Here is a 26,446-nt window from a genome sequence, read left to right as displayed (position 1 = left end):
ATTCATTAGAATACATTTCTTTGAAGAGGTTTCACTTCAGCTGATTCTCTAAATAACAATTTCAATAAAAATCACAGTACTATTAATTTACGTACCAACCTGTAGCCCGTTCTTCTAGAAAGCACTGTTTTTACTTTTATATTGAACTATTATTGCTGGTGCAATTTAGAGCTCTGTTCTGCTTTATATAGAAAATATATTATTAGTGTCAGAACAAATTTCCTAATAGAACAGCGTAGCAGGCATTTCGAGGTAATGACTAAATGTAAGTCAAGCAACATGCGAAAGCTACAAAGAAGCCTTCTCGTCTCATTCGAGATCATATGTATTTTTCTTGGCATTAAGCACTGTCTAAAATTTTCGAAAAATGTCTCCTCATTTGCCTTTTGAAATCGCAAAATTAAGCAGTCGAAAAACATTCTGGCTCTTTTCCCATTTTTAAATAGATTCTAAAAGGCTTTCTAGGTCACTTAATATACATAAACTACTGACAGATGGGCATTAGTAAACAGTTAACTTTTTTAAAACTCGAATGTGTCTCTACGTATTTGAAATTTATGTTATTAGAATATACGGAAGCATATGCTCCATAATTTCTTGCTGGGCAAAATCAAAAACTAGTCAAGGTCTTGTGACTTAACATTTTTTTTTCTTTTATACTCTACTTCTGTTTTATTTGTTCAATCTTCAGTAGTGACCTTATTTGCACTTGTAAATAAATAGGTGTTCGAGGGATAGATAAAAAGTTGCATATTGCTATTACATATGTGCTATCAATACTTGGTATCTCAAGAATCTACTAACGTTAACAGAGCCACATCAATAGACTATTCAAGCAGTTTCTTCTCAGTTTACCATATTGAATAAGTAGTATGTCAAATCTATAGGGCATCTGGAGGAAATATATTTTTTTGGTTGTTTGAAGGATGTATACATAATAATATTTCAACCTAACTTAAATATATTTATAAAGTTCCGTAAATTTACTGAGATAATTTTATTTTTAGATATTTCGTGGCATGATATCTGATACTGATACATGTATGTGTCTTCTCTGCTATAAGATTTATAATTTAATATATATAATTTTGAATTTGTTGGGTTTTTTTTTAAATTCAAACTTGAAGCCTCTCAATGATTTTGAAATCTAGTAGTATAATGTCAATTGAACCGTTAAACGAATTTTATTCCAAATAATTGCATGAAGGTAAACCTTTTTAACCATAAACCAGTGCCGGTTATGCCTTAAAAGAAATATTTCCTTCGCTTTACTCATACCAACGAGCGAAGGGCTTTTTGTTTACAATATGACACCCAGAGCTATTTGGCACAATGGAAAAATCAAGAAATACACCGATTATTATTGTAAATAATGCTTTATTGAACTATGTATGATGACATATTTTAGTTATACCATTCAAAAACGGATATTAAAATTTCAGTGTTAATTTTTATCAATCAGTTTGTTACAATCTTGGCATAACTTTTGTCAGAACAGAAAACTAAATGCTTTTTGAAGATGTTTCAACTACTTTCCTTGTAAAAATAACTAGTTTTCATAATCTTTATGAATTCAGTAAACATTTAAAATTTCATTATATTTGATCAAAGAAATAATTATTTCACTCTTTTATTTTGAAACGGGGTTTATTGTTTACATGCAGACTCAATTTTTTAAAATGTAACTAAAATCGGTAACATAGCACTGTATGAATTTGCGTAAAATACGGTAAATGCCCTTATCTTCCCCCAGCAATGAAAAATAATGATCGATTTTTTGAAGTTTTCTTTTCTTACTAACTTGAAGGATCAAAATGAAAAGAATCATTCAGTAATTCATCATCAACGAATCGTTCACATTCTTATATATAAATAAATTCAAAGACTAAAATTAATAAATATATTTAAGTTTAAAATTTAAATTTTTAAAAATTTAAAATTAATTTTCTTTAAGGAAATGAAAAACATCAGTAAAAAAATGTATAAACATAGATTTTTCATTGAAATTTGTTCATAATTATAGTTGAAATTGTCATGGAAAACAATTAAATTCTAAAAAATATATGAATTAGTATATAATCACACTAAATAGATTTTAATTTTTACATTTTGAATTTTTTTATAATGTATCATGTCAGTATGAAGGTATCCTTAAGAGATTTCAAAAAAGACGGTAGAAATTCCACATCTCACGATGTGAAACATCAGAGATTATTGGTAAAAATTTGCCTTTTATAATATCATTCTCTATGCACATTCTGAATAAATATAAATAGAAAATACAATAAATTAAATATATTTAATTAGAACTTTCTTATTCATAAATATATTTTAATGTCGCTATTTAAATCAGTTCTGTTACATACTCCCAAAAAGTGCAGTTCTGCGAGAGAGAAAAACAAAGAAATCGATTAATGACAGAGTATCTGAAATTTTTTATCCTTCTAATAAACATATATCTTTTAACTTTAATTCTCTAAAGTAGAAAAGCTGTAAGCTTTGCTTTATAGCTTGTAAATCTCTCCCACTTTTTGCTAAATTTAAGAATTATTCTTTTTATAAGTGATTACATCTCAATCCTGGTTACTGAGATATTTTTGTATGATTCTTCTTGTAAATGCAAGACACATCTGAAATCCTTTATGATAAAAACAAGACAAGAAAAATCTTCATGATTAGATTGTACGACTGATGTAACTTTATAAAAATTATATTTATTAAAACTAAACAGAGATGTCATTTCTACTCTTAAAAGATTGGAAATATACATGAAACTCAGGAGTTATTTGTTAATATTAAAAGAAATAGATGGAAACAATTTTACGCCTAAAGATGTAAATGACCCATCGTAAATAATTTAAGGAATAATGTAAACATTTTTTCAGTTATTTTCAATATTTTAATTGCTATCTGCTCTAAACTCATCATGCTAAATTTTTTCTGTTTATAACTAAAAATATTAGAAATAATGAAAACTTATCGAAAAATTCAATTTCTTAACCCAATTTTGCCTCCATTTAAATTTTTAATCAAATGATTTATAATAGACTATTTTCACATAGTTTATTAAAATTAAAAATAACAAAATCCTATTAATAGGCTAATAATAAAAAGTTCAAACCATAATTTGAAGCTTAAATATATCTCATTTCTAGATTTAATTACAAACAAGAAACAAGTTAATTACAAACAAGTAAATCAGTAAACCTTTCAAATTTAAAAAAAACTATTAATATGTAAACGTATGACTATTTTGAAAAGTTTGTAAAAAAGAATTAAGTAAACTATCCTGTACAAATCAAACATTTAAACGCACCATGAATTCCTAAACTAGAAATAAATCAAAAATTCTATGATAGTGGAAGTCCTATTTAATGTTTTGTCCTGATAATGTTTATAATTAGAAAGTATTGAGCTTGTCAATTACCTACTGACATTAATTTCAGTCCGGCAATTCCTTACAAATGTTTGTACTGCATTTTTCTCCTAATTTTGAAGAATGATTAGCAGAAAATCGTTTTTCTCTTTTCAAAACAAATCCCCCCCCCAAAAAAAATATAATAATAACAGATACATTAACGTATTTACACATATTTAAAACTCCTATGATTTATAGTTTCAAATACATTTAAACGAATGTTTTTTACAATACACTTATTTAAAAAAATCTTTTCATGATCATCCATTGACATAAATATCAAAAACCTTTTTAAATGTACTAATTGCCTTTTAATTCCAAGTTATTTACCAACAAAAGGAATTTCATTCTCAAAAGGTTGTTTGAATTATTAACCAGAAATCTCACTATCACACTCAAAGTTGTTTTTCAGAAGATCTAAGGTATATTTCTAATAAATTTCAAAATATTTAAACATATCCAGAAAAACAAATTTCGCATATCGGCAGAAATTTCTATAATTCCCGCAATTAATTTCTTTAAAAGTAAGAATAATAAATTCCAATAAAATTATAAAAATAATCACATGATTAATATAAATAAAAGGTAATCATATGATTAACTTATAAAGCATGCCTACAAGATCTGAGAAATATATCTAATAAATGTCAAAATAACCCAAAAAAACGGACTTACCCAGGCGAGCACGTGGTTAGAGAAGTCAGTGCAAAACACATAACAATTACTTTCAAACCTCTAACTCCCTTCTTCTGCTGAGTATGAATCATGTTGGATTTAACTTGATCAGATGTCTTAATAAATTTCTGTATTACTTAGTGACAACCAAACCTATCATAATGTCTCCTGCAGCCCCTATGACTGAGACAGTGGAGAGCGAAGTCGTGTCTCCGTCTTTTATGTAAGAATATAGGTATATATATATATTGGACGAATCCGGATGTTGCGCCTGGCTTGCGCGCTTCTAAATATCCATCATCAGAACCGCGCTGTTTGGGGAGTGCTTTGAAATTTTTCTACGCAGAAGGGTTGAGCGCAAGCGCATTGAATGCTAAAACTCGATTTGAGTTGGAGCTGACTGTTCCGTCGCTACTTTCAGGAGTTGGGAACTTTCAGGAGGGAAACATTTGTACAGGGTGGGTTTCTTGTACATTTCGATTCAATTTGCGAAAGTAAATAGTAATTTTTCGGATTCAAAGTACAAGAAGTAATGGAATTTGGAAATTTGAATTAGACATTTAGTTGTTTTGATTATAGAGCATCACTGTTATCTATTTAAATATCGAAACAGAGTCAGGGTTTCTTTTCGTTTCAATAAATAGACAAAATAATAATGGAAATACCTCCAAGGGCTTGAAGCTCTTGAATAAGATATATTTTTTGGGTTCCAATAATTTATATTAACTTTTCAAAAGGAAAAGACAGGAATTGATGAATTTACTGAATTTCCTTTCAATGTCAGTTTCTCTCTCTCTCTCTCTCTCTCTCTCTCTCTCTCTCTCTCTCTCTGTGAATCTCTTACTTACATAAATTCTAAAGCTGAATCACCATTTTTGGATTTATTTTTGTCACGTAATATAACACTTTTACGAATGCGTTTTTAAAATATTCACTTTCTGCTATCAGGAAATAATTTTTGGTTTATTTGTTTTGGGTGAAAATCTATTTAGTTAGTTCAAATAGGTAATTCTGTTTTCTTGTTTGACGATAAGTTGCTGTATATTTCTATCTCAAATCAAATATTATTGAAGTAGCATTATGTAGTTCTAACGCAAAGATGTCCCATTTCTTTTAGTTAACTTAAATTACTAATATTTTTTTTAAATAATTAAAATGAGTGCATTAGAAAAGAAAATTAGCATCAACCTATTGTTTATGTTTTAACAATTAATTCTCATAAAAGTTGTAAATACTGTAAATGATAAATAACCAAGCACCTTTAGCAACTATCCATGTTAGGAAACTTTCACAAAATAAAGCTTTAAGATGAAAATAACTGTGCAAGATGTTGTACAGAAAATAGCTGTACAAACTTTACTGTGCATATCTACTTAGTAGAGAACTATAAGCTTGTTGATATATAGCAACATCTGAGAAAATGAATATTGATTTTTCTGATTCAAAAGATGGAGAATGATAGAATTTGGCAATATTGGCTAATAGCAGTTGGGGACTTTCAGATCTAAAAATATTTCTTCTTAGTTGTTAAGCAATAAGTATTTATTCGATATGTTAAGCTAAAATATTTAAATATGTTAAGCTAAAATATTTAAATATGTTAAGCTCATATTCACCAAATGTTAAACTTAAAATATTATATTATTTAGAAGTTCTTTTACTTCATAACTATTTATGGCACATTCTTTGGTAAATATTAAGAATCGATCTTCTAAGAAAAGAGAGTAAATATTTAACTTTTTAATTTAACCCTTTATTTGGCACAGATCAGAAGCAACATGTATCTTCATTGGCTATTATAAGAGATCTACAATTCTAAATACTTTACATAAATATTATAACCATTTCTTTGTACACAGATTTCTGAGTAATAATTAAAATAATTTAATTTCTAAAATTTAATTAATTATATAAAAAAACTTTTAAAAAACGTAAATATGTTTTACTTATCCTACTTACTTAACTTGTACACACAGAAAATTTTTAACCACAATTTTTCACCATTTGCTAATCAAAGAATTAATATGCGAGATTTATTATTTGTATTAATTTGAAAAATCATAATTAAAGTATGCCAAAATCATAATCCAGATCAGAAAGTTTCGTAGAATGTATCTGTTTTTCATAAAGGAAAGAACGAAAATAAAAAAATAAAAAAAAATGTAAAGCAGCATTCATAGAATATGCTTTTAATTAAATGTCAATGCCTATATCTCATAAAATAAATATTTGACATTGTCCAAATTATATTTTGAATGTAATCCTTTTCATAGGGGTTTGTTCAATGCGCGTGATCGATAATTTGGTTTATAAGGGCAAAATGTCTGTGAGGGAAAAAACACATTATGATCAATGAATTGCTCATTACTTTCACAATATATTTTCATTAAACAGTCTTCATTAGACAGTCTGCAAATAATCAATAAAATGGAAGAATAATGTATTTTTTGTGTGAAATACCAGAAATTGATATGTATGAATCGTTAATTTTAGCATAAATTAAAATCCATAATAATGACTGTAAGTAATAATGAAAAAAATAATTACACGTGTTTCATTTTCACCGAATCTTAGATTAAAGTGAAATAACTTTAAAGCAATAATTGCTTAAATAAATTTTCTCTATTGAAGCTTTTTGTTAAAGGAATTTATTCCTTATCAAGCATACTAGAATTGAGTACATTGTTTAAATATACTGATATTTAAAATTATATAATATTTATTCTTACAAAAGATAATTTGTTTTAATAATTTGATAATTAAGTTTATTTTATGATATTTAGCAATTTGCATTTTTATTCCTTTCTGTTATGGAAATTTATTGGGTTCAATAAAATTTCTGTTACTGAATCTTGATATTGTCAATATGTTATTGAATCATAGTTTATTAAATTCCTATTATGTATAGAATTACTTAGGATTAGAGAAATGTTTCATATTAAATTATTTAACATAAAATTAAAGGCCTCAATCTTTAACGTTCTTTTTTTTCCATTAAACTAACGGAGGCATATATTATAAAATCTTCTTTAGTTATAAAACTTAATATTGCATTTAGGAAGTGGTGCACCCATTTTAAACGCATTTCATGCAACCATACATCCACTTCTCTGCATACCAAATATGTCTAATTGTAATAAATTCCATTAATTTAAATGCAAAGTCTATATTTTTAGTTAAATCAATTTCCAAGCAAAAGCTCTCGGATATGACATAAAACCAATAAATTCCTTTATTTACATTCTCAGAAAGATTTGCTTTCCATTAATTTCTGAGTTTCGCTGTCTTATTAAGAGCTTTGAAGGCTATGAAAAAATGTTCATTCTAAAGATTAACGACAAAATCCTAAATATAAACACTTGAACTCAATTAGATTTTAAACTAAAACCACTTTAAATACATAAGAGGTGTGTATATAGTCTCGGCAATTTTCTTTATATAGATATTAAGAATTTAATGTATCACAAGTGCAATTTTTATGTTATTTAATTAAATCTGAAACTTGAATTAATTGAGAAATACATTTCAAAAGCACACAAAGAATTCTCTTGTAATTGGCAAAAAAAATTATTCTGTTAATAACATAAAAAATTGTTCCAATTTTAAAAATAATATATTTTCGAGAGAAATAACCTGACATAAAATGAAAAACATGTAACTAAATTAATATGCTCATATATACCGTACCATTCCTGTTCACCATTACCAAAAATATTAAAAAACAGATCAATATTATTGAATGAAATTGTTTTAATAATTTATTTGACCTTTGAACAATTATATGAGAATAAGATGAATAAACAAAATTCACAGGACAGGAATTAATTGCATGTGAATTTCTCCCAAATACTTGTTTAAACTTTGATTATATGTATTTTTATATTTACTTAATCAAGATTGCACTGATCATAAAATACGAAAATGCATTGATACAAGGAGGCAAATTTAAATTAAGTATAAGCATTAATCGATTTCTAAAAATTAAGAAAAATGAACATTTGGTAAAGTTTTCTTGGTGATTAGGTATAAGTCTTTTGATTTTATTTTACATTTATAGAACCTCAAATCAGAGTGATGCATAGATTTGAAAGGCATTTTTGTTTATAGATCCATTACTGCATTATAGCGTATGAAAGGTATAAATCTTGCGAATAAAAATAATTCTACATAATTGTTATGATCAAAAGAATTTTCTTTATTTCTACGTTATGAAAATTTTTAAAAAATTCAAATATAAAACAATTATTTTTTTTAAATATTTAGACTTCAACAGAAAATCTAACAGTATTAAATATAATTTCAGCAGACATGTAAATATTGAAATAGGATACCAATGAATTTGAATAAATCGAAGAAATACTTAGCATCAAGAAAAGATTTTAAAAGTTATCATTTTCTCCATATTTCTATCGTCCGCCTTCACTCCTATTGCATTCATATTCATGCAATCTAAAGTTAAGATTTCAGTCATTATGAAAAAAATATAATGATCAGAATTTGATTTACTGAATTACGTTACATATGGAGTAAGATAATAACTGATAATGGATGTAATATTTATGAAATACAATCCTTCAGATTAAGTCATTCTTCAAAATAGAAAAGTGAGTACTCAATAGTTTTAATACTCTCATTGGTAATTTATTCATGGCAAATATAATTTACTTCTGAATTCGAATTAATAATAACAACAATGTACCATCCGACTCTCTACTGCGATTAGATTTCAGTAATTCATAAAGGACGAGTTAAAATTACTGTGCAAAATGAGTGTTAAAAAAAAAACCTTTTAAAATACACAAATTTCAATTTGAACTATTTTTCAAGTCAAACACTGCAAGAAAAGTTCATTTCTAGATACTTGTTCCCTTTTTGAAAAAAGAAATACTAGGAATCAAAGTGACTTTCTCTACTAATTTTAAATTAAATGTCATTGGGAAAATATAACTTTAGTTTTTAACTTCAACAAAAATCTATATTGCAAAGTTTCAAAACTTTGTAAAAAGTCAGAATTTTCAAGTCAAAAATGGGCATTTGTAAAAAATAATGGTAGCAAAACTTCATGCAAAAATATACTACATTAAAAATTGATTTATTCAAAACCCATTAATTAAAAATGAGACACATTTTTTTTATATATAAAGTCTAACAGAATCAAAAATTTGTAAATCAACAGAAGAATTTTTGTACTTTTTTGCATTATGAAAACGGTATTTACATCTCTAAAATGTATATCAAACAACCGGAATAATTTTTAACATAAATACTTCCTATTCGCCCTCCTTATCTTATTCATCTTACAACGAATTACTTCTTGTTTGAATTAAAAGAGTAAAATGGTCAGAATACTTTCATAGAAAATATTTTTTTACTATGATGAATTCTTTTATTATATTGACATTACTTACAATGATTAGTACAGTAGTTTTATTTTTTTCAAAAAGAATCCTGTTGAATATTTAATTCTTATTATATTCCTCTAAAAATTAATGAAGTTATAAGTTTTAAACATTAAATGAATGTATAAGACGTGGATATAGTAGTGGCTATTTACTAAAATTCAAGTCGTGATTCCGCAACCAAGTCACTACAGTTTTGCCAACTAGGTGCTCTGATTAAAGCAGAAAATAATTGTTTTTACCCATTATGAAATATTTCCTTATTAATTATCCATTATAATTAGTTTCTGAGCCTGGGATAATAATCTGATGCCACTTGTTAAGTTAGTAATTAAAAAATTTAAAATATATATTTTGCTCGGTTAATAGCATAAAAATAAAATCAAAAAATTTCAATTACCATTTAAGATCTAAAGAAGCAAAACTATCATTACCCTTATATATGCAATACACAAATGAAATGAAACATTTGTCTAAAAACCTCAGATTACAAACCTAAGGAAAGTACATATTAAATAAAAAATATTAATTAATTTCACTTAAGAGAATATTTTCTCTTCAAGGCGACTTGATTTGATTCCGTTAAAAATACTAACACGATCTTTAATGTGGCTTTAATAACTCGGCTTTGTTTAATATAATTATTCCTGACTTACTCCAGAAATCTACTTCAAAGATAGTAATAAAAAGAACTAAGTGAATATAACAGCATAGAACAGAGATTTTATTGATGATTTCATATTTTCCTTTTAACAGATATCATTTGAATATTACATAATTAATAAACAAATTTAAATTAAATTACAGCATAAGTTTTAGAACCCAACATAAAGTAAGGCATGAAGGGATCAAAATACTTGATAAAAAAAACGTCTTCGATGCTTTTCGTAGCATTTCATTTGGTATCGAATAATATTCAGATAAGGATATAAGCATATTCAGTGTTCTTTTGAATTGATTGAAAATGTTAGGAAATGGAAATCGAGTGGGAGTACTTGAAAATTCGCATACGAAAAAATATCTCTACCTGGAAGTACATAATGGAGCGAGAAGCTATTTCCATTCAAATAAAAAAAAACCTAAAAGAACTAAAATTCCTTCAGCACAAGATTTGATAGTCATCAACCACGAAAAAAACATTACCGCAATCAAGCAAGTGGTGTTGCAGAGAATAAATGCCCTGTGCTATTTTTGTAACGCTTCCGTTTGTATGTTGTGATACTCACCTGTTGTAACAACTTTTGGGTTAAACTACCTTTTTTCAAAGATTTTACTGAATTTTGAAATATGGTTAGAAAAGATTTCATGATAATTTATAAATAAATAGTGTTTATCTTGGAATAGTTTATTCTACCACATAATAATTGATACAAATTAATTTTCCTTTCTAATCTTTATTTTTGTATTTTAAGCACTGGGATCAAAAATTTTACTTCAAGTTTTATTGAAATTGTAACATTCAATCAAAAGAGGTAGATTTTTTTTCTTGGTAGTAAGTCCAATTTAAAAATTTATAGCATAAAATTTCAATTATACATTTAAAAATTCTGCTTTTGATAGATGAATGCAATTAAATATCTTTAATCATTATGCAATTTTCAATCCTTCAAGCACCGTATTCATGCGTCAAGCGGCTTCCAATTATCGCTTCTCATAACCTGAAATAATTCAAGTTATAAGTTTGGAATTCAAACTGCAGAGTTATAACCTGAATAAGTTCAGATTATAACTCTATTCAATAAGACTGATATTAAAATTATATATAATCAATAAACACAAGGAATTTTCTATGAATTATTAAATCAGTAGAACTGCACATTACCAAAACGAATTAGTTTACAAATTAGATAATAAAAATATAAAACAGCTAAAGATTTAAGATTAAAGTAGACTTTTTCAGTTATAGGACTATATGCAGTGAAAAAGGCCTTACATAAATCAATGAACAATCCTTCCAAATACTGATTAAATAATAATTAAATTATATGCTCAATATTAGTGCTATGAAAAACTTATTTTTAACTCAAGAGTTCTCTATCTGAATGAAAAGAAATGTGACATCTTTTATTCGGAAACGTAGATTCATACCTTACAATTCCCTCTTATTGAAAAGACAGACTTTCCTCATTCTTTTGAGTATTTTCTCTTAAAAATTTGTCCCTCAGGATCAAATTTATTACTCTGAGTGCGTGAGAAATGTTCTGTCCAAAAACTCATGTTCCTTCTGTCATATAAGATATGTTGAATATGAACGCGGAATATTCTAGAATATAATAAGTTCTATGAAAAGTACAATAGTCAAACACTGAAATCATTCAGGACTAAAATAGGAAAATCTGTTTTATTTGAATTTAATATTGATTAAATATATTTTTGCAATTAATAATAATAATCAAAATTTATGAAAAACTTAAAATCTAACTTTACTAAATATAACTAAATATAACTTTATCTAAAAAAAATTTTTTAATATTCTTTAATTCTTAGACAAATTCATATACTTTAATATAAATAATATTCTATTTAATGTAAATAGCGTTATATTTATAGGGAATTGTAGCTTGTGCAATTTTCTTGATTCATTTATCTTTAAGGTGATTGTTTAAGGTGATATGAAATTTAAGATCCTTCGATATTTTATAAACAGAATTAGCAGACACTTCTTGAGTTGCCAGTAGTTTTATTTCTTAATTGAAATCTTGGTCTATGATTTGGAAACTTAAGAATCCAAAAAGAGGTGCCCCGTGCTGCCTAAGTAACAGAATGATGTAAGTAACAGAATGACAAAGGAGTCGTAGACGGTATATGGTATATCCTATCATCGAATAAGGAGCCATATTGGAAGTGTGGAAGGGGATCGTGATAATACGAAATTATTCCAGATATTGTTTTTATTTTCCATTCAGGAAGCGAGAATGTTACCTGTCATATAGAGTATCCATGGTCTCTTAAATGAAATAAAGAGAATTGATAATAAGACGACCAATATGTCTGACAGAAATTCAAGTTTCTGTGCATTTATAGAGTAAAAAAAAATATTACTTGTCCGCGTTAGATTAACATACACTTTGAACATACGACTACAGTGAGAGTTCACAGACATCCCATGCATCAATTGCTGCATGTACCTCAAGATAAAGAAATGCAGTAGCTTCAGTTCTGGTGAGATTTGGAGCTAAATCACCGGCCCATGCATATTCATCAATTCCCCATACGTGTGCTCTCCCATGTTCCATACGATCGAGTTAATTACCATGTGTTTATATTACAGTATCAGGACTTCGAGTCTGGTATTCACTCAGCAGGGTGCATGATGGGCAAAGTAATTACAAGTTTTGTTTCGTAACTTAAATTATCAAAGTTGTTTCAGCTGCTGACTTGCTTTTAACACCATGTTTCTGGTGTTGCGAATGATTCGCTGCCGTGAGTTCTATGGCAAATTGTCTTCTATAATTTTTAAGCGTTTGTGAATATCCAAAATATTTGAAGATATCTAATGTGTCACAAAGTTTTCAATGTATAATTTGGAATAAAAATATGTCAAATCATTCTGTCGAAAAAGTCGTTTGTTTACTGAATATTATCAAAAATACTTTCAATAATCGAACTATTAAATAATTTAAGTATAATAAATAATTTAAGAATGTTTTGTTTTTATCTGAAAAATCAATCGAAACAGAAATAAAAGAAAAGCTATTTTTATGCTTAACTACATAAACACATCATTTGTTACCTTAAATAACTTAGAATTGCCCTTCTAAAATAATATTTTCTAATCATGATACTCAATTATAAAGGGTAGAAGAAAATAGCGAAAGTTTTTTAAAGAATTTTTTTAATGATTTTTTAGATATTTTAAATTAAAAAGATTAATTTATTAATAAAGAAACCAATATTTCATCTTCTCATCTACACTCGTCTCTCTTTTTTACATTCTCTTATTCCATAGCTAAAAAACATAATTATATACTTCTTATGCATAATATTTAGATAACCCCAACTTTTGTGGCAGTTATCTAGCTAAACCCACAAAATCAATACCGGAAAAATTAATTTCTTATCACAGAAAAAATTATTTTGAGCCCATTTTTTTCCTCGACTTTTATAAAAAAAAAAATTATAATAAATTATTTCCTATAGTTTTAAATTATCTGAATATTTTTTCTAAAGTACGAATAGTTAATGTGGGCAGGAAAAGATATGTGGTATTTTCTGCTAAGGTTGAACAATATGTTACGTATTTTCTTAATACATCATGTCACTGATGTTTTAAGGCATTTCTAAGAATACAATTTGTCTTCCAGTTCATAAATCTTGTAAGAAATAAAGACTTCAGCATTTGCAGTAAATTTCAGTATTTTTATGTTTTCTTCATTTCAGATCCGCATCTAAAAATTTTACATCTTCGATACACTACACGATTTGGATAAAAAAAATTGCATAGAATTTGACAAATCATTATTAATTAATATACAAAAATAGAAAATATTTTTAAAAAAAAATAGTATTAAAGGTATGTGAAAATTTTTCAAAACACTGTACATGATACTCTTATATCGTTAGCATTGAATGCTTCTCTAAAAGAATCAAAAAAAGGTCATTCTTTTTAAATTGCATATTTTTACATTTCACTTTTGGAATAACAATGATTTGTGATGTTTACTTATGTTTTTCTATAAGAAAAAAATTCTTCAGAGAAATATATACGGGGTTCTGTTTAAATTGTTAATGTTGATACCAATAATTGCAATAAGTTGGGGAATGGAAAGACATTTTTTTTTTAAATTTGCTCCTACATGACAATTATGGACTTTCTTTTTTTTAGCTTTAATTTAATTCTCTCTTCTTTTCTGTCAACGAAAAATATTCAGTTTTAAATTATTCGATTAAAATTCTATTTAGTAATAACACGAAGACTATTTTGAAACAGAGTATGTAATAAAGAACGGTAGTCATATTACCATAACTGCATCTGAGCTAGGAAGAGCCTAAACACACGAATTTCTGTACTATGCCAAAGGAAAGACATGTGATCACAACGGATTTATCATTGCTTCCAGGAGGGAGCTTAGGAGCTGCCTGGAAAAATGATGATGAAATGAGAAGCGAAATTAGATGAAAAGTGAAACGATAAAATGTCCGTATTTATTTCGTGGGAAAGCAAACAAAGATGAACATTAATTCTTTACTCTTAAGTTTCTTTGTCCAGGATAAGTTTAGGAAAAAAGTTTCTTAAGCTGAGATCCATGGTCTCCCACTGGTCTTTGGTTTCTTTTCAGACAGTTCTCGAATCTTACGCTTTCAATCTAATTTTTTTTTCTCTTTTGAAGAATCTAAAAGGACTCTTGAGAGTGAATTGAAAACTGTTTTATACTTGTAAACGATATACTGTTACAGATGCAATTTTATCAACTTGATTTAAAGTTTGTTTCTCTTTTCCAAACTATAGATTCACTTACAAAAAGATTTTCGTAAATTATCGACGAAAGACCTGGAATTTTCAATGCTTTTCAATAAACTTTTCAAAAGTATTGTGAAATGCTTTCACAATACTTTCAAATAAATATAAATCTACTTATTTATGTGATGTAAGTTATTTTTGCTTTACTTCAATTTTAAAAGCATTGAAGGAATTTGAAAAACTTAAAATCAGATGTGATTTGGTGAGCGTTTTTAATAACTTAAGGTTTTAACTAGAATTGAGATTGGCAGTTTGTTTCAAGTATTAATAGTTGAAATAATATAATTCCTGGTATAATTCTATGAAAAAATTCAATGAGAAACAAGTTTTTAATAGGAAAAGGAAATGATTTTTAGGTATAAAATTTCTTCAGTCTTATGCTATGCATTTTAAATATTATCCATATTCGGGTTTATCTCTTTTTTTAAAGTATAGAAATGATTTTTCAAATTTTTCTGCCAATAATGAAATTAATTTTTTACATTTCTATTTTATTTAATATGATTTCAGGTGTTAGGCAATCATTAAAACAAACAGCAACGTTTCAACACCTCCCCCTTATCTCACATCAAAGAGGTTTATCGCTCTTTACCAAAAAAGGAGAAAATATAAATTTAAATATTTCTTGACTTCTTAATTAAAAATATCTTTTAACATCAAATGATATGCAAAAATGTTTCAAATAGTTTAAAGAGATATAAAACAATGGAGAATTTATCGAACGTCATGATATTCAAAAACAATATTTTCAATAAAGAAATTACTACCTAACTAATGTCTATATCAATTTTCCTTTGTTAGGTTGATAACTTGTTGACAACTTTAAAATAGTTGACGTTTACTTTAAAATAGTTGATTACCAAGATTATGTATTATATCGTACGCGAAGTTCAAAATAGAGTCTAAGCTCTGTGAAGGAAACCACTGCCAATTATCTTAAGTACATATTCGAAAGGTAATGAGTTCGAGATTGAATTATTCATAGAAATTAGACTTTTAAAAGCCTATGCTCTAGTGTTCTAAGGAAGATTGAAACACAATTAAACTTCATGTTCCTAGTTGTTCACACATCTGCATTCCAAAAATTCTTTCCCAGACATCTAATAGGTACCTTCTAACCTAAATAATTCGCCATATCGACGACTTGACAAAAGAATTAACTTTTTTCTACGATATACTTGATATTCTTCATAATAATAATCGTTCATAAGCAGATTTTAAGCTCATCGAAAATATTCAAGCAATAATTTTCATATTTACTAAGAAATGAATCTGTATCATCAATGCACACAATGCATCAAATTTGAAACAGATTTAATACACCTTTTCATGAGTACTTTGTCGTTGTTGTTTATCCTTTTTTTTCAAATCAAATATTATTTAGCTAATTAAAGAATTGATACTAGGACTTAACGGATATTTCTAATTAGAATTTATACAATGTTACAGGAATAGATTCACACTTTTTGACATATGCATTTATGGCATCTGTACATGCAAGTTGAATATCTTTTTCGTGTTATTTTGATTTATTATGAGCAAAAACAAAATTTTTAATACAAATGTATTATTTATATTTTCAGGAAAATTCAGCGTCTTTTTTTCTGTCTTACATAGTTTTTTTCCTTCATTATATACATATTCGAACATGAATGTTTTTCAGATTCTAAAGAAATGAAGGGGATGTCTGTCAACTCTCACGTGGAATAAACTCAGTTCTTGGTAAGTTTTTCCAATACAATATTTGTATTTTTCTTTAAAATGAATTATGTATGCATCGAATATTATTTGCGTTTTTCTTTAAAATCATTATTCATCCAATATAATAGGACACCTGAAGCAATATTAAATCAGAAATACGGGGGAAAAAGTTGAATAATTTAAAATTTTTTAAAAATAATAATTTTCCTTACAACCAATGAAAATTATCTAAACATATTCTGATATTGTATTGAAATTTTCAATGAAAGTAAATATTCAAAAAATTTTCCATGGCTCGCACTTAAGCAAATTTTTATGACAAAATTCATTTTTTCGCCAGTTTTTCCATACCGTACTCTTTCTGACAATGCTGATTAATAGTAGAGCAATCTCAGATAACTGCAGTTTAAAAAAATAAATATATCATTTATTTAAATATTGATAATAAATTCATTTGTGTCAGTCGTTAAACTTTCGGATATCCTACATTTTTGGAACCACCAAGTTAAACAAAAAGGAAATGAATAAAAATTAATTAAGCTAATTCAATAATATAAAACTAGTACGAATTGAAAAATCCAGTTTCCCGAATTTAAGAAAAAAAATTTATGATTTCAGTTAAAGAAAAACTTGTACTACATTTTAGTATATTTTGAAATTTCTTTTTCTACTTTAACAACTGATTGATTTTTTAAGGAATTTTTCTTGGTACCAAATCATTCCCACTATGTAATGTTTTACCCTGACAGGAAAATTATTCATTGGTAATCCTTGTAATCACTTTGCCACTCTGCTAAACCAGCCAGAGAGCATGATGCCAACTCTTACGATATTGAAGGTTTTCCATTATTTTAATTTTGCTTAGAACAACAAAAATCATAAAACTACTCAGAATATCTGCAATATGCTATGTAATCACTTTACAAGGATAATGATGACTCTTGGCAAGTCATTAATCCACCGTCACAGATAGGAAAATTTATAAGTTATAAAAATCACTTTAATTAGAAATAGAGTTTAACAGGTATCGAATTAACGAATTCAAGTATTTCAAAACAGTTGTTGTCAGTCACTGTCATTGATTGGCATTTAATCGAATTCTCGAACCTGGCTATTAAGAATTGACATTTTTGGTCTTACAACATCCGCACACTACTACGAGTATTTTTTAACCTTAAATCTTTCGAAAATCTTAATTCCCTTGAAAGTATTTTTCCATTTCACATTATCACAAAACGTTTGCTTAAACAAGATGAATTATTTGTTGCCGAAGAAAGAAAGTGAATCCCTTATGGCCGTTAAATCTTTTAACAGTTGTGTTTTGTTTATTTCAGTTTTTATAATTTTTAGTTCAATGAGCCGTTTAAAATATATCCTTACGGAATCCAGAAACTCAAGAAAGGATCGTACGTTTCCTTATTTTGTCAAATGAAGAGGAAGAAAAATAAAGGGAAAATCAAACAAATTTGAGGCGATAAATCCATTTTATACAAGCCGAAACATAGCTTCCAAATAGAGCCCTAAACCTGTTTGATGTATAAAAAATATAGTCTTATTCAAAGGCAAAGCAGGCTTAAACTTCAAGGTTCTTTGACTAAAGGTTAAATGATCCAATGAATTTGAAAAATGATTTTTCTTGAGAAATAAAAAGAGTATCAACCTACTGGAGGGTAATTCTAAGGAGATTGGGGACTGCAATGGCCTTCCTTTCGATAAACTGAAGATGCTCAATCGAATTTATGCCCAGGGAATAAAACAGATTTTTCTGATTGCAGAAAGTTGAAAGTTCAGCATTCTTTCCGGCGGAGCTTCCATCGAGGCTTTTACTTTTTTTTAACTCAGAGCTTCCATAACTTTAACATTATTCAAATAGTGATAGTTGAGATTTGATTAATTTTTTTTTTCTATGTTTGTGGATATAAATTGTTCATATTTCATTTATTTATTTTTAAGACCTTAGAAACATTTTAAAAGACTACTACTTTCTCATACTACTATTTTTAAAAATTGCATTACAGTCTTCCTCTTGAAATATCGTCAAATGTGTTACAGAACTATCAATTTTTCCCTTTTCATTGTTTCCTTCTGCATTTAAATCATTGCTTTATTTGTTCTTTCATATTGATTTAAGAGTTTGCATGTATTGATCAAAACAGATGTATTATTCCTGTATCGGTGTAGATGTTGGCTATCTATTATTTGAAATGATTTTTAAAATGTATGAAATTGCTTTTGGAAGCCACTTTCTCATATTATCATTTTTAAAACATGTACTTCATCTTTAAAAAAACAGTTGAAACAAATGTGACATAATAAAATACTATTTAAAACCGATTTTAAGCTTTTCTTTCTTTCTTTGTCCAATTTTTTATTCATTTTTACATAGTAAGAGTATCTATTTAAATTTTATAGCGTAGATAAGGGGATGAGAATTTTCGGTGTGGTGTTTGGTTGTGTCTTCTCTGATGGGCATAGAAAGGTACAAGTTCGAGCTACCTCCACTCTGATGAAGGGGCGCACTTCCTACGAAGGAGTTGTGGTTTGACAGGTGATGGGCATTGGGATTCAACCATTGTTCTCGATTCAGTGATGAGACGATTATGAGGTCATGACGACAATGTGGATTATATAGTGAAATTACCCCGAATGCTATGGCAGGGCCAGAGTAACTTGCTTCTGCGGTTACATATTAATAACTTTATAATCCTAGTTACATATTAATGAAGCAATATTCGGCCCCACAAGGGACAGAATTTGCATCAAAGAATGTGGTTCGGTAATCAGGACATCCCTATAAACATTCATATAAACCATCTACGTAATAAAAGAGACCAGGTTAATGGTACCTCCCATATCGGGTAAGTATTTTGCCTCGGGAAATTCTCAACAAATTTACTTTGCTAGAAGTAGCATAGATGTACAGACTGGCCAAATTATGCATAGCGTTTTCGCAGTTATTGAACATATATTAGTTTAGATTGAGATCTTTTATTTGGACTGTAGATTTTTTTTAACTGAATAGTATTTTAAATTGTTTAATTTTTACTTGTTTACATTTGTAGTTTTTTAACGAAATCAATAAGAACTAATTAATCATTTCAAAATATTATCAAATAAAATAAGTTTAAAGGCAGTTTTCTTAAATAAAAGTGCGGCACTACTCAATAAAATATCTTTTTTGAAATTCGACTATTCACTCTTTGACAGTCAATATTGTGATTAAATGCATATTATCAATTCGTCCTTTCTGTTTAAAAGGAATTTCTACATAACTGAATCGGACCTCTCAGGTAAAGTGATTTTTTCACTTATCTTTTCTTTCTCGACAGAGTGTGAATTTTATCCTTCGAAGCACCGTTTGATCTAAAAGCTAAAGGAAAATACGCTTAGTAACGTTTTATTGGAACAGTACAAATAAATTCCTGTATTCGCAAACGAAACGAAAACTTTATTTACGAATGAGAAAATTTAAACAGGATTTCTCCCAGTAAAATCTTTTTGATCACAACTTTTCTTTCAAGCTAAGAGGAATTTGAGATGCGTAATAGAATTTTTTCAATTAATATCAATATTTACAAAATTTAACTTTCTTATAAATAGTAAAAAACTGAAATTTCTTTCCCCCTGAATGAAATCTTTACAATTCTTATAAGTTATACAAAACCTTGTTTATAAATGGGCTTAAGATAAACAAAAAAAAATGAAAATAAAATAAGCAAAAAAAATGAAAACTAAGGCGCAATAATTAAGCAATATTTATATATCATTTGAGAAATAAAATTAATCGCACCTTCATATCTATCAATTTTTGAAATAGTGAGATTTATGTATAAAATTATGTAACTTTATAGGACTAAATACCAATTTTCATAAAAAATGAGGCGAAAAAATCACAAAGACATGCCATTCACTAACCAGGAATGAATAAACACTCTTAGTATAAAAAGCAATGCAGAGTCCTTCGAAAATACTCTGAATGTTTTCTTACAAGGGAATAAAAATTACTGCTGAATTCGCTTATTGGCACAGAAGAGACTATTTTAACAAAAGACATGCATTAAAATTATCTTCGTTCCTATTTATGATATAATTATTCGATACAGAATTTCTAATATAATAATCCTGCTGAACTAGCGTTACAAAATTTTTTATTCGTAATTATATTCAATTGCGTAATTTCCTTTCCTATGAAAATCAAGAATTAAGTTGGTGGAGTAGGATTTGGGAAATAAGACGAAAAAAATGAGTTTTTAATGAGGCAATTGAAACAGTACAAATCATCCGTATTAAATTAAAAAGAATTCAAATCATATCTGATGCAAATATAATGCAATTCATAGGAGTTATAGTAATTTTAAAAAATATAATCTTTTCTTTAATTGAGTAAATAAGTCTTTTCTCAAGATGAAGACTTATTTAATAGCCGTCGTGTGAAATTACATCATGACTCATTTCCATTTCGCTTTTGGATTTAAGATTAGAATCATTCAAACACAAGAAAAAACGTAAGAAGCAAATCTAAAATTTTTATTTGGTTTCTTCATAAAAAGTTTACAGTACTTTCCCTTCTTTATCGATGATATCGACAAATAGCAATAGATGCCGAATTCTAATATGATATTTTTAATCGATATTTGATCTGAATTGTTTAAGTAAAATAAGTAACATAAATTCATTTTATATTACGGCACAAAGAAGGTATTTTCCTAAAATAATTATAACAAAATTGAGTTCTAAAATAATTATTAGATCTCCTTCGGTTCGCATATAACAATACTTCCTTTAAACGTTATAGAAATAGTTCAGAAAGGATTGCCATGCATCATGTTCATATGTCTCGATGCTTGTTTCCATCTGTACAATAAAAGACTTTGAGTACAGAAACAATGCAACAATGCAAGAAGTCTCAATACTTGTTTCAAACTATAGTTTCATAAACAGGGCAGAAATGTCTGGTATATCTTTCAATGTATCTAAAGTTTGTCTAAGTATATCTTTTGTTTTAGTAAAGACTCATGGTTTAAAAGATACGCCTATTGATATTTATTAAATTTCAATAAATTGAGTTTTTTTATTTTTCTGATAGTAGAATTTTATAATTTGATTTTAAAAAAAACATTGTCTTACTATTAAACCGATTTTCATAGATTTCAGTCCTCAACTAACCATGAAGCTGCTTTCTTTCCTTCCTGCAAAGCCACAAATAGCCACCAGTTAATGAACCTTAGTTTCCGTTGATAGTGAAAGCATTGAAAGATATACAGAAGATGAATGCAAAGAATAGAAAATATCCTCTTTTAACGAGACAAGCTGACCAACTTCCTTTATCGTAGCTATCCGTATTAGTAGATAGATAACATTCAACATTTAGTGCTTATTTTTCTTTTAACTTTTGTCTGGTACATGATACATTCAGCTTCTATTCCTTGTTAAGTTACTCTGGGGTTTCTATTATCCTTTCTTTTAACTTAACTAAGTGAGTGTTGCTTTACTGTAAACAACTATATACATTGAACAATAACACTCAGTCTCCGTCATAAAATTATATATTGAGAAAAGAAGAATTTTGTTTTCTATTGAATAGTACATTTAAATAAATAAGGGTATGAATATTTATATTCAAATAAAGCAAACCTTAAAAAGAAAAAAAATTGAACTTTTTCCAACAGCTTAGTATTGATGAATTATATAATAATTTTTAAAAATTCTGCCCCAGTTCATAAATATTTTATGATTCATTTAATTTAAAATTTTCTATTTGATAGAATAAATTCATCGAAAAATTCTCCATTGTTTCCAAGCAATAAAAATATCGCGACTCAACTTAAGCTGTTTTCATTTTACCCTTCGAATGTTTTATGTAATTTTAAAAATGTTTGCTTATCTTTATCAATAAAGATATTTTGAATTAAATCTTAATATCAAAATATTTTTTGATTATTTTATATTTAAGCTGGGAATTTTTGACATCTGGCAAAAAAAGATTAATTAAAACCTTTTTTTTATCAACATAATTTATCGTAACGACGCAAGATAAACCTCATTTGATTTCTTATTTTTCAAGGAAGCATTCTTGTGAAAACAACGCGTTCATTGTGACGCACATTTATTAAATTGACACAATGTAACTTAAAGTGTCTTTTATTAATTCAAACTTATTAATCTTACTGAAAAGAAATGAATTATAAAATTTGTTTAGCTGTTCGTTAAGTAAAATCTTTGCGTTTTTTATTATTTATGTATATTATATGTTTAATAAAATTAAGGAATATTGAAATGCTTATTTATTCAGTTTTTAAAATGCCGAAAAGACAGATTTCTGTATTTGTATGAAATCTTAAAATTAATTGAGGTTTTACTTTGAGCCAATATATAACTACTAGTTAACGAAACGACAAATATGTGTTTAAGTAATGCTTTCAAATCACAAGACGATACAGCCACATGACAAGCTTTAATACATTTATCCTCTCATAACACATATATCATCATAACACATATTATGTTGTGGAGTTATTTTAAGCCTTATAAATTCAACTGGTTCAAAAATTGACTAGATATCATTCCTTTCGCATTTTTCACGTTAGAATGTATTTGTTTCATTCTAAAAAGAATTATGCCCTTAAAAAGGATAATAATAAATGGAGGAGTACAAAATATATAAAAATGAGCTTTTAATTTGTTTTTCACTCTTACCTTTTTTTTCCGCTACAGTTCAAATGTTTTCAAGTAACACTTTTTTTAAAAATTAATTCCAACTTAAAGACCTTTATAGGTCTTAAATAAACACTTGAAGAGCCGTTCCGTCTTTACAGTGCATATAATAAAAACCTTATAATTTAATTTCAAAGTCTATCTATTAAGTATCCTGGCATTTTTCCTGCGTTTCCTTTCTTTTTTTTTATTTTGCATGAATCCAGTGAAATGCACTACGGTTTACGGTTTATTATCTTCTTTCTGAATTTATCAAATATTTGAACTTTTAAATAAATTTCATTCGCTACCAAATGGTTTTTTTTTTTCTGACAGGTTAGTAGCCACTTTACTTTTTATTTATCGGAAGAGAAAAAAGAATTCTATGAAGAATCCCCAAAAATGAGAATTCTTACAGATTCTATACTGATGAAGCTCAAAGCATGGGTTTCTCCTGCTTTTCTTTACCTTGCCGGGGGTTTCTACGTATTGGTTGTTGTTTTTTTCTCTAGGAAAATGTGTTTCCCTTGGTGTGACTGAAATAGTGATGTTTAAAGCAATGATTCGTTTTTTAATTTAATTTAATTAATGCAGAATTTATTGTTCATTTACGTGAAAATAAACCAAGCTACTGAAGCTTTGATTTTTCAAATATAAATATATGATCATACTATATGTATATCTGTCAGTCTGGCAATTGTTTTAAATTAACTCTTCAATTATGGAATAACAATTTATTTAATTTAACAGCTGCATCCCATGCAGAATATTCACGAACTCTTGCAATTAAAAAAAGGAGGGTAGTGATAGTACAAAGCACACTTTATTAAAGAGCCTATAATTGCCATAAAATCATTACGGCAAAAGGTTGCTCGTGTCGATCCGTTATAAATGGAAAAAAGTGTATGACATAATTTTATTATAGAAAAACTTTAAGGTGATCAAAGGACGTATTTGATTTCGTTTCACATATCGAACTGGCAAAGGAATTAAGGAATTTTGTGATAGGGATTTGTCTTTTGTGATAGCGATTATACCTGATCGAATAAACAATCTACTATAATCTAATACATCAACTATTTCAAATAGTCTCTTTCAGAGAATATTTGAAAATCACATTATGACAGAAATGATATATTTTAGAGAGAGCATACCTTTAGAGAATTTAGCTATTTTCTAATACATCACCTGCTTCTCTTATTCCCACTGTGGCTTGTTCCGGGGAACATAGAGGTCAGAAAGCGTTACGAAAACATCAGGAAATACAGGAAATTAGTTTTGGCCATGATTGTAAATTTCGGGCCATACGTTTTTATCTACAATACCATAAAACAGTATCATTAAAGACTGGAAAATACTGCGCTACCAACTGAAAATCATTAGTCCCGTTGCATAGATATAGATACAAATTGCGACAAACTAGGTAAAATGAGGTTTGTTAAAAAAACTATCAAAATAGTCGTATAGAGATATAGAAAAAAAACTAAAAAATAGTCGTATAGAGATATAGAAAAAAAAATAAAAAATAGTCGTATAGAGATATAGAAAAAAACTAAAAAAAAGTTGTATAGAGATATAACAAATTTGCACTTGAATAACTACGTTGAATGATATAATAATATGATTTAAATTCTCTCCTTCGGTCGCTACTGACTTTTCTCTACGGTTCTGTTGCTGTTGTAAACAATACTGGAAAGCTTCTTTAGAGTTAATGTGCCGATGATATGTCAAATTCTGCATTATGTCTTTACTGGAATTAAGTCTGGTCACAATTATATCGGGAGAGTAACGAAAATGAAGAAGGACAAATATGCTATGTTTAGCTAAGAATCTCTATATCAAATGTGAATAACGGGTAGATGCGTTTTCGTGATGAAGATGCCAATTTCCCGAAGCTCAAATGCCCGTCCGTGTGTGTTTCATAGCATCAAGATGACAAAACAGACCCTCTACTTGATGATTATGTCAAGGGATGCATATTCACGATGAAAATTGCCACTGGAGCTAAAAATGACGGTCATCATGTCTTTGATAAGGCTGCGAACCTGTATTGCTTATTTTGGATTTCAGAAATTTTGGATATCCTGTAAAACGTAATCGAATAAACATAATTATAATTCATTAATTGGCACATCTATGAGTGAATGACGCTTCTATGTTGGCGCAGCATAACCAAAATTGGTTTTTGCGCCATAAAACCTCAAACACTCACTCACTCATGACGCTTCTATGTTTTAATATACAGCATACATACGTGATTGCATTACATTACGCTGTCATTACGATGCATTATCGTCGATTTAATTTTGATTAGAATGTCAAATATTGATTGGATACTCAATAAACCTACCCGTATAATAAAATCACTTTCGTACTGCATATCAAGATGTATGGAAAGGTCAATCAAACCCAAGAATAAGGCTTTATGAAAAACTCTCTGTAGCTGTACAGAATCAAAACCAGTGCAAAGAAGCTGACAAAAATATTGATATTTTCTTTCTGAAATACATACTACATTCTATACTTTTTAACTTGACAGTAAATACATCATATTTATATATTTAATATTAAACAAATACTATCCGAAATCTCTTTATTCTTCTTTAAGTAATAACAGTACTTATGTAATTGTTCCGTCTGAAATAAATATTAAGTAAATTGTAGAAAATCTCAACCATCAAAGAACATTAACATCTGTTTGATATTAAAAAAACAGCATATAATGCCTTCAAGGGAATTTCCTATTAATTTTAGTATAGAAGTCTTTCTTATATTCGTATAGAAGATTTTTTATTTTGCTGGTCACGTTATAGATCAGCCTTTGCTAACATGTGAGAAGATTGATGTTATAGAAATTTTCTTCACTATCAGCTGCTGCAATGATGGCACATTGCACATCTATTTATTGAATGACTTCAGTTCTATTCGTACTGAGAGTAAGTCTATTTTATTGAAAGCCTACAAGGAATATCAGAGCACTTCTAGATATAGTATTCCAAACAAATCTTTAAAAGAGATTCACTGCAAAAAGCGCAAACGTGAAACATCTAAATCTCCTGTCACATTTTTTATCAGATCAGAAGGAGATGTAAGTACCAA

At 27.7% G+C, this 26,446-nt stretch overlaps 1 protein-coding gene across 2 annotated transcripts in view; it reads right to left on the bottom strand.

Moving 5' to 3' along the window:
• LOC129960819 (glycine receptor subunit alpha-2-like) overlaps positions 1–4,384 on the bottom strand; it is a 178,690-nt gene extending 174,306 nt beyond the window's left edge. For both annotated transcript variants that reach the window (XM_056074480.1, XM_056074481.1), the window contains exon 1: positions 4,094–4,384. In XM_056074480.1, coding sequence (XP_055930455.1) covers positions 4,094–4,185 — 92 coding nt within the window. In that variant the 5' untranslated portion in view covers positions 4,186–4,384. The remainder of the gene's footprint in view (positions 1–4,093) is intronic.
• Positions 4,385–26,446: the final 22,062 nt, after the last annotated feature.

The sequence above is a fragment of the Argiope bruennichi genome, chromosome X2, assembly GCF_947563725.1.
Source record: "Argiope bruennichi chromosome X2, qqArgBrue1.1, whole genome shotgun sequence".
Lineage (NCBI taxonomy): Eukaryota > Metazoa > Arthropoda > Arachnida > Araneae > Araneidae > Argiope > Argiope bruennichi.
Note: the sequence above shows the minus strand (reverse complement) of the source record. Positions and strands in the feature narration are given on the sequence as shown.